The sequence below is a fragment of the Montipora capricornis genome, chromosome 6 (genome assembly GCF_036669925.1).
Source record: "Montipora capricornis isolate CH-2021 chromosome 6, ASM3666992v2, whole genome shotgun sequence".
NCBI classification, from domain to species: domain Eukaryota; kingdom Metazoa; phylum Cnidaria; class Anthozoa; order Scleractinia; family Acroporidae; genus Montipora; species Montipora capricornis.
The window spans coordinates 69,659,521-69,669,520 of NC_090888.1; the positions used below are offsets into that span (position 1 = coordinate 69,659,521).

The 10,000-nt window shown below is 41.1% G+C and overlaps 1 protein-coding gene across 4 annotated transcripts in view; it reads right to left on the reverse strand.

Annotated features, from left to right (window-relative positions):
• LOC138053054 (uncharacterized) overlaps window positions 1–10,000 on the reverse strand; it is a 19,058-nt gene that overhangs the window by 1,274 nt on the left and 7,784 nt on the right. For all 4 annotated transcript variants that reach the window (XM_068899742.1, XM_068899741.1, XM_068899743.1 and 1 more), the window contains exons 6-9: window positions 8,162–8,264; window positions 7,191–7,269; window positions 4,992–5,190; window positions 1–987 (exon numbers count right to left, since the gene is read on the reverse strand). The exon at window positions 1–987 is cut by the window's left edge and continues 1,274 nt beyond it. In XM_068899742.1, the coding sequence (XP_068755843.1) occupies window positions 887–987; window positions 4,992–5,190; window positions 7,191–7,269; window positions 8,162–8,264 (482 nt within the window). In that variant the 3' untranslated portion in view covers window positions 1–886. The remainder of the gene's footprint in view (window positions 988–4,991; window positions 5,191–7,190; window positions 7,270–8,161; window positions 8,265–10,000) is intronic.

Consider the following 10,000-nt stretch of genomic DNA (forward strand, 5'->3'; position numbering starts at 1 on the left):
GAATTTCCAACCGTCACTCGACTCTAGAGATGACTTCCGCACAGGTTATCGGAACGTCAGCAGACATTCCAACCCCTTTTGAAGGAAAATAGGGAGTATTTTTAGCGCTCCGGCGCGAGCCTATAGGGGGGTCTGGGGGTATCCTCCCCCTGGACATTTTGCAAATTCAGTTTCTCTCAAGTGGAATTTTTTTCCTGCATTTTGACATCGTTGTTGTATTCTAAAAGACCTTTATTTTTACCAATACTTGCCCACCATTTTTGGAGCTGCGTCAGTCACTGTCAACAGTCCTTCTCAGAACTTTTCAATCTCGACTCCAGAGCTCTTTGCTGGACTGAGGGAGAGAAGAGCTCTGCGGAACCCAGAAACAAAGTGTCTTCTTATTGGTTTTCGTGAAGAACAATAAAAAGCGTCTCTAATTGGTGCATTCATGTTAGGACGAGGAGTGAGCAGGCGCGCTAAAGTTCAAATAGCCAATTTATGGTTATAAGAACCCAACGGCGCATGTTCTCCTACATAAAGTTTCCCAGAGCCTTGGGTCGATCCGAGGCCCTGGTGACGAGAATGAGGACTACTTTCACCCAGACGATCAAATTCCATCGAGGTACATCCTCTATTTTTACATCTTACTCCAAAAGGTTCACCATTTTGGTATTCTTTTCCAACCGTCACTTGACTGTGAAGACGATTTCCGCTCAAGTTGTTGAAACGTCAGTCACTGCCAGTCCTTCTCAAGACTACTACTTTCATCGAAGCGGGAGAAGAAACTGAGTAAAAATGATTGTGTAAGATAAATGTAAAATAACCTAATTTCGATGTTGTCGGCGCCTACTGAGTTATCTCTCTTATCAAGCATGTGTAAGAATCAGACTGGAGTAAGAAATATTCAACTTAGTTTTTTGACACTGCTCGTGGTTGGCTTCAGACCATAGCTGCTGCCTTTCTTGGAGTCGCTAGAACGAAGTAGAATTTTAATCACGATGTACCCTGCAAAGAAAGCCAACATGAAAATGTTAGAGCATGATGCTGAATAAAAGCTCAGCGGGGTACAAGTTAATTGTTTCATGATCCAAACCTTTTCTTTAACTAGAAGACGAGACCACGACTTTGTTTTCAGAACTTGCATATTTCTATTCTGTGTTATCAATTTGAAATACCACAAAGGCCGTGGAAAATTCAATATTTATGAGGAAATTTGCTTATAATGTATACACACATCAGCTTTTATCTGTATACATGCAATGTACATGGATTAGAAGGTCACCCAGGTAATGTTCCCAAGCACCGTAGTAAAGTATTTCGCATAGTGCTGATCAACAGTGTTTAATTCAAAGCACCAATTGCGATCTACATGTATTTTTAGTCTTACACCCATTTTATACCGCTTTGCTTTCAATTTTGGTGATGGGTATCTATTTAAATGTTGTTAAAATTCAGACTTGCTCATCGGCTTGCTTCGATAGTCTAGTGGTTATCAATGATGCACAAGTCGCTTTTACAGTCCAGCTGAGAGCGGCGGGTCTAAAACACAGGTCACATTCCACAGGTCACTCGTTGCAGGTCATTGTTTTACCTTCTTGAAAGTAACCCAAAACCCTCAATTTGGCTAACCCTAGGCCTAAAAACCAACCTTAGGCCTAGGGTTAGCCAAATTGAGGGTTTTGGTTACTTTGCAAAACATAAAACAATGACCTGCAACGAGTGACCATTGGAATGTGACCTGTGTTTTAGACCCGCCGAGCTGAGAGGTTCAACCTTCTCGACGTCCATGTTCTTTAAATATCTTTGAACTTAATAGCGTGCTTTTTCAAATGAAATTAGCGAGAAAATTCCTAAGTATAGAGTTAACTTCACGTAACTGAAGTGAAAGAGGAAATGCCCTCGTCTATCCCAAATAACGCTCACCGGATTTTACGCGTGTTTCTTCTGTTAGACTTACTATCGTTGACCAACCATCTGAAGACTCCTCAAATGAACGCAAGACTGTAGTACAAAAGTCTGCCATTTTGGGACTCATACAATGCTGCTGGTCAGCGGCTTACATTTTGATAATTTATGTAAAAAATTTAAGCTCCAAAACGAGACAGGAACACGTTATGCAGACGTCCCTTTTCCGCAATAGGGAGCTTACGAAACGAGGACGACGACGGCTACGAGGACTGTATTTAAAAATACAAGTTCGCGTTATTCATATCAGTAAGAAACTATTTCATGTAGTTTGGCGTTAAAAATGTGTAGTAACTGTCGATGAATTAAACTGGTATGAGTGAGTTGGAAGCGTAGAGAACTGAAAATTCATCGTCATGTGCCAACGTCCTCCACAGAACCTTGAATTTGGTCATTTCGCGTCGTCATTTAGGAGATGATGGCAAAGAAATGTATACAAATGTAAAAGGCACGTGCAGAGCGTGCAGAGCCATTGTTTTTGCTGATTAAACCTATTGTTTTGTAGCGTCGTCGTTGCCGTCGGCGTCGTCGTTTCGTAAGCTCCCTAATAAAGGAAATAGGAGTCGTCTGCACGCAGGCTACCTATGCTTGGAACGGTTGCTGAGCGTTGTTCAAAGTCACATAAATTGACTTTTAAGGGCCTTAATAACACGGCGGTCAATCCGTCATGTTGAGTCCCGAGGGATCGAAAACTTTTGTTTTTACCAAACGAAACTCGTTCCAAAACATTTCAACTCGAGGTTCGGGGTCCGAAATCTACTGTCTATGGCCAATATGGCTGCCGTGCGAATAAGGCCCGTTGAAGTTGAGGCAAGAGACAGGGAAATTCTAGTGATAGTCTCCTGTGTGGAAGTATGTAGTTACTACCACAGCGCGCCCCGGACTGTAACAAAAAACACTGTCAGTTATTTTATTTAAATAAAACACTCGAGACTTAACACAACTTTTTTAATCAGTGAAAAGTAAACCATCTTGCCGAAGTCTAGATCTGCGATGTAATGAGGCCCATCAGTTTACAGTAGTTTTTTTTAGAACGGCTACTGCTAGATAAATGCGGGAACAAAACGTAGCAGCATTGGGGACAGCTATTCTTAGAGTTATTTTCATAGAGTTATGTCGTAGAGTTAGAGTTAAGTTTGCAAAATCCTGAATTCAAGATTTTGGCAGTCGTTAACTCTAACTCTAAGTCATAACTCTACTGAAATAACTCTATTGATAGTTAACCTCAGCAGCATTGCGTTCCGCGCACGATTTTGCATTTAGCACGTGCAATCCCTCGTGCGGCTATTTGGTTACGGGCCAATCAGGAGAGTTGCGGTCATTGGGCCCAATCTGATTGGCCAATACTTCTAGGTTATGGCCGTCTGATCTTGCTCTCAAAGCGATCTTGTGACCGCGGCACCGACTTTTCCGCAGTTTCTTTTCAGATTTCGCGACAAGAAACTGAAAACTATCTCACATCATAGAGCGACCCACTTCGTATTGAAATGAATGAGTTGGAGGTATTGCGAAAGCCGGTTGAGTTTGGTTGCTTTTTAGCGAATAAAAGCATCTTTATACTATAATATATATCTCTGTTCTGATATAAGTGTTAAGCCGCTGTTACACGTTGAAACTTTCAGGTGAAACCTATGTGGAACGGCGCTGCAAAAAAGGTTCAGCAGGCATTGCACCGTGTAACATAAAAGGTCGAAACTCGTTCGGGAACGTTGAAACTGGTCTCGAAATGTTGTTTACATGGCCTTAGCCGGTTTCTGATTGGCTTACGCAGCGTAACGAAACAAGACGGGGCGAGACCAGTTTCACGAAGTGGTGTTACACGGTGAAGCTCCTGCAGAAGTAGAAAACGGTTCTACTTTTCGTGAAACTTGTCTCGCAACGGAAGTTCAAAAAAGTTTCAAGAAACCGACCATGTCACACGGTGCAATGCCTCCTGAAATTTGCTTCGCAGCACCGTTGCAGACAAGTTTCAGCTAAAAAATTCAACGTGTAACAGCGGCTTTACACGGCCTATGTTTGAATAAACGCAACCCCTCTCGTTGAAGAAAAACAGTGTGTAAGTTTATCAGTTTCGCACAGTTGCCAACCTATTGATGTTGCCAGCCAGTGTCGAAAAAAGGGATTAACGTCTTGCTCAAGGCAAAGGTTCATTTTTTAGGGAAATCTTTGCTTACATTTTTTCCTCGTTAGCAGAAGGCTATCGTATTCTAATCAGTCAGCCAAGTATAAAGTACTGGCCCCAGTTGTTCAAACGATTCGCCGGATCACTATCCAGTAGATACGTAATAGCGAAACCAATTACGCTATCCAATGGATAGTGATTTATCCAGTGGATAGCGTTATAGCTTGAACATTTATAGTGCATTGCATAATGAGCTATCTCTAACAATTCTGAACGCGATATACCAGATATTAGAGACCTTTAGCAACGAATTTTTCGGGCAATACCGCGAACCTCGGGAAATCACGTGATCTTGTCACGTTTGCAGTCTACGGTTCGAGTTTCAACTTCAAGACACCGTTCTTGCGGTAAGTGATTTACGGCAGCGTTTTATAGCCAGAGATCAATCAGACCTCCCGTTTGACCATATCAGTCATGTTGTTACATTTGTTTGCTATCTATTGGGATCATCAATTTTGAAGATCAAATATAAGTTTTGGGAGAATTTGAGCTGTTTGATTTAAGAGCAGTTGTAGCAATGAAAAATCCAAGATGGCGGCGCCGATGTGCATAACACGAACGGCTTGCTTAAGTTTACAATCGAGCTAACCTCTAACGGCAAACGATTAACCGCAAACCGCAGTCGGTATATCCCGAAAACCCAGTTCGGTGCTAAAGGTCTCTAATCTCTGAGCAATGATGCTTTGAAAATTCTAAATTTTACAAAGAATCTATGGGATCATCACCTTTGCCACCAAAGAATTTATCACAGCTGAAAGGCTTAAAACTGGAGATTTCACGAAGTTGAACAAGTTCTTGTTGTTAAAACAACAACAACACTGAATTCAGTATTTTTGCTTCATTGACTCGCTACATAACCTACCTGTTAAAGCAATTGTTCCAGCGACTACAAACGATACGGTGGAGCCAGACAATATCACAGAAATCGTACACCAAACAAGCGGAATAGATATGACAACGCCCCACAGAATACATGTGATTAGATTTCTCAGTTTTCTGGGGTATTCGTTTATTTCGGCTGGAAATCTACCATGTTCGACAAAGAAGCTCATTCCTTCGTCCTGAAAAAAGTACGATGAATACAAATCAATTAGTAATTATCTAACGCAAGTAGTATCCACAGGGAGCTCGTTCAAAAGGAGAGGAGAAGGCCCTCCTGTAAGCCCGCTCAAAGACCAGAAGTACGCCGATCAATCCCAGATTCTAGCGGGTATTTTTCACATTCAATTTGTCATTGCAAGTTGAGTAGAAGGGAAAAACCGCAACCACCATGCCATTTTCAGTGCACCTCTTTAATATTGTCATCAAACACAAAACGTTCAATTCCAGAAATGTAATTGTAAACACGTTTAAAGCGTTTCCACGTGACGTCACGGCGGCCATGTTGGTGTCCCTAAGCAAAGGAACGGTGGCTATGTTGGTGTCCCCAACTAATTCTCCGGGAATTGAACTCTATTATCATGCAAGCGTTTTCTTTTGTTTCGGTGGAAAAACAAGGTTACTGATCACGTGAGTGAAAACACTATTGTACCGCCTTGATACCAACTTCGCTCCCAGGATCTCTCTTCTCTGCCTGCATTATCATTGAGAAAAAGACCCCGGTTCAAGCTGGTCACGTGGCACTCGCCGACAAACATTTTCCCACTGGGGTAGTGCTTTCGTTATACCCCGCAACTGGGCGAAAGCGTATTCGTTCGCCAAGACATTCTTAAAATAAGTAATCTTTACCTTACAATGTAAGTATCAAAAAGGTCAAAAGAGCTGATGTTATATTCCCACAGGAGATGAATTCCCAAGAATTCCAGACAGGACAAGTTCCATGTTGTGCGGCGATTGACGTTCACAAAAAAAATTGATTTCGTTAATAGCTAAAGTTACTTCTACAGAACATACACTAACATAAAAGAATACACCAAACACTACGTTTGCTTGATAAAAATGTCTCTTATTTTACCGGGGCAAAAAACATACACGCTATTAAAGCGCTGCGCAGTGGCAAAAATATATATATATATATCTTAACGACATCGACAGTTTACACAATATTTATATTTCAACGGTTGAAATATAAATATCGCAAGTCAAAACTGTCTACTCACTGTACAAGAGTGCGACTTTAGGAATCACGTTGTTTAACATTCGAAAGAAAATCGAAAATCAAAGAACAAAATAAAATAGCTGCACATGTTAATACAGTTTGATTTGATGATTTGAGGTCGATACATGACATAAGAACTTAACTCTTTTTCCTACTTTCCCAACCGCAAGCAAACCGCGGTAATTCATTAAATAACATCACACCGGCTGATCGCTGAACATGTTTGTTTCCCATGGATAAACGTTTCGCTTGTTTTCTTGCACGATAAAATCTTTTTTTCTTTAAAATTGTCCCAAACTATTAGCATTCTTCGTTGATCCGAACTTTCACACGGATGAAAAATTGAATGACGCGAGTATATTTTCTGTGGTGCCCGACCGATTTGACCACAACTTTTTGCCTTTCACGTCGAATTCTACAAGTGTAGTACATAAAATACTGCCGTCAAACGTTTTCTCGATGGTCATCTGGCCACAAAATCAATTGCGTGCTGATTCCCCCTCTTCGCAATGTCGACAAGGCCTACATTGCCACCCCTCCCCTTCATTTGGTGAACCTCCCAGATTCTGGGAGACACGTGACCAGCCTGAACAAGGGTCTTTTTCTCAACGACAATGGAGGCAGGGAAGAGAGACCCTGGGAACGAGGTTGCCTTGATACTCCAAGAGATTTACTTATTCCATATTCTTCGTGAGCACATGAGGGCAATACACTGCCAGGACACTGCCAACTCTAACAAGACACGATGTGCACTAAATCCTAAAGCTGCACTAAAAGGAAATGTAACTCTTTTCTAGAAAGAATTTGTAATCATTGAAGCACTATGTTTCTTCGACGGACTTCCGGTTCCCTGGATTCATTTTCACTTCCGGTTGGGCTTTAATTGTTTTGGCGACGGATTTAAGAGGATTTACCCTACTGGCTATTTCAAATGCGTTTCCGTAAACCAACATGTTTAATCACCTTATCTTGGAAAGCTCTTCTGCACCAAGCTGAAGTATCCTCGACACTTCCACAAGGAATTTCATCAAGTGGAATCCTCCTGGGAATAACAAGAGACGGAAAATAACGCGGAAGTTAACGCTTACGAAAATTAACGAGATTTACATTAACGAGAATTCGACAAGTTGGCGTTGATATTAGGATATTCATGTCTCAAGTGAGGACTTGAGATGTCAGTGGAAACACAGCATGAATAAACAAACTAGTGATTCTGTCACGCATAGAAAATCAACCACAAAGACTACCATGATAAATACCTCGTTCCAACCATATAATATCACACCGTGTATCAGTCAGTTGTATCAGTCATTCCACGTTTCCGTATAAGTTATTAACCCTTCGTGCTTGAAGCAACAAGAGAGAGAGCGAGCAACCGCCCAGCGCTCACCCACCGGACTGCAAATTCCAAAGCCAATCCTTGTCCTCGAGTCTCAATTGCGTAGCTCTCGCGATTCCAGACCTTCCTCAAACGCCACTTCACTTTAAACATTGAAGTGTTCTGCATTCTTTGCTACGTGGCCACTTACATCGATGTATGTTTTCGAGATATCACGCCAAATTAAAATGGCCATTTTTGCAAGAGAACGTCCCACAGAGTTTAAGAATATGGGTCATGAGACGGGTCTACGGTTTCTGTCCGAGGAGATTCAAAGTATCTTTTCCATATCGAAATTACAAAGGCAACACTTTCTCCTCGTTTATCTATCTCAAAACACTGAGTGTTTTCAAACCCGCGACCTGAACCAATCATCGGCAGGTATGCCACGTGACCAACTACTATCATCGTCTTCATCCGACAAGACCGATGTCTGAACATTTGCAGACGTCCTCACAGCACCTCCCATTCAGAAGACCGTCGCTTTACCTAACTATTCGACAAGAACAATTGACAAGTAACTGCATCGTAATGAGGGAATGATCTGATCTCGTACCTTACCCATAAGTGAACATCACCTCCCTCCCCCATCAGCATGCGAGTGAGAGTCGGTTCATTATTCTCCGGAAAGGCAACTTCGAAGTCGTAAACAGCAGGAACTAAAAGCAGCAACAATAACCGTAACAATTTTGATAAATGAAACAAAAAATTCGAGCCACGATAGAAATTAGAGTTATTAGTATAATATCATCGGTGACAAATTACACCTTAATTTAGGCGCGAAATTTCAGCGTTAATTTATAATTTCACATGTGAAATTACAAAATTGCCATGGTAACATCTCTTGTATCTCGATCAGAGCCAAGATGGCGTCTAGATTTAAGACAGTGACCATTGAAGAAGTTACGAAATTAAAAGAAGCGGCAGAAAATTTAAATACGTGAAAGAGCACAATTAACTGGGTGAGAGTTTTTGAGAAGTGGTGTGACGAAAATAGCCTTGAGAAAAACCTGGAGATGATTCTTCCCGAGCAGTTGGATAAAGTACTCGAGCGATTTTACAATTACGGTTGTGAGCGTAATTTGTCACCCACGACATTAAAAGGTAATCAAATGGTTTTCTCGTGGAATTAGGAAATAATTTCACTTGCGTTTTGTCAAAATTCTGATAATTCTGAGCGTAATTCTGATAATTCTGAGCGTAATTTGTCACCCACGACATTAAAAGGTAACCAAATGGTTTTCTCGTGGAATTAGGAAATAATTTCAAAACGCGCGTGAAATTATTTCCTAATTTCACTCGTCTCCATTTTCGAATTCCCCATAGTACTTTGTTTCCCCCTCAAATTTTGCATAAAACATTGTTTCCAAATGTTCTTGGGAATATGTAGTGTCCCCAAGAGCATTTAAAAACAATATTTTATGCAAAATACACCAATTTCGATATATTAAAAATAAGTCCTAAACATATAAATAAGTCCTAAACAAAAGGCATCATCTCGAGGCTCTGGGGAATAAACTTATACAAATTCTCCTATTTATTCCCCAGAGCCTCGAGATGATGCCTTTTGTTTAGGACTGAATTTTAATATATATATCGAAAGTGGGCTATTGGAGAGTTTAGGCAAAGACGACGTGTCACGGCAACCGCAACGCCAAAAATCTTGTCATTGGTTTAAGCTATTAAAGGAGGGAAAATAGTCGTGCAGCACATGAAACGCATTCTACTTCATTTCCGTACTCTGCAAAATAACAATACGAAATAACCAAATTTTAAGGCGCCCGCAAACTAGGAAACATTGTTGCATAAACATTGTATCCCGAAATGCTTTCTCGGTTCGCATTCGAGGAAGCATTTGCTGAGGAAGCAAAATGTTTCTCAACAAATTCGGAAACGTTTTTGCTTCCCGGGAAGCAAATTTTTCTTCCGCAACAAATGTTTCCTGGGGCCACAAACGGGGAAACACTTGCTTCCGTAAAACTGGTTCCTTGTTTGTGGGCGCCTTTTTTTAGATTTTGAACAAAACGCAAACGTGCGTTCATTTCCGGCTTTGCTTGAAATCGTTCGTACCAGTCCCATATAGGATAGAGCGTTTTTACATGACGTCACGGCGGCCATGTTGTGTTCCAAAACAAAGAAATGGCGGCCATGATGGTGTACCAAACTAATCTTCCGGGAATTGAAGAGCCTATTTTTATGCAAATAATTTCTTTTGTTTCCGTAATCCAATATGGCTGCTGGTCACGTGAGTGAAAACGCTCTATATTTTCTAAATTTCCTTGTGTTGTGTTTTGTTTTCACACAACACAAGCGAACGTAAGCATGAATGCAAGCACAAGGAAAAGGACAAAAACTGATCCTTGCGTTTGTGCTTGTGTTTACGCTTGCGTCAACC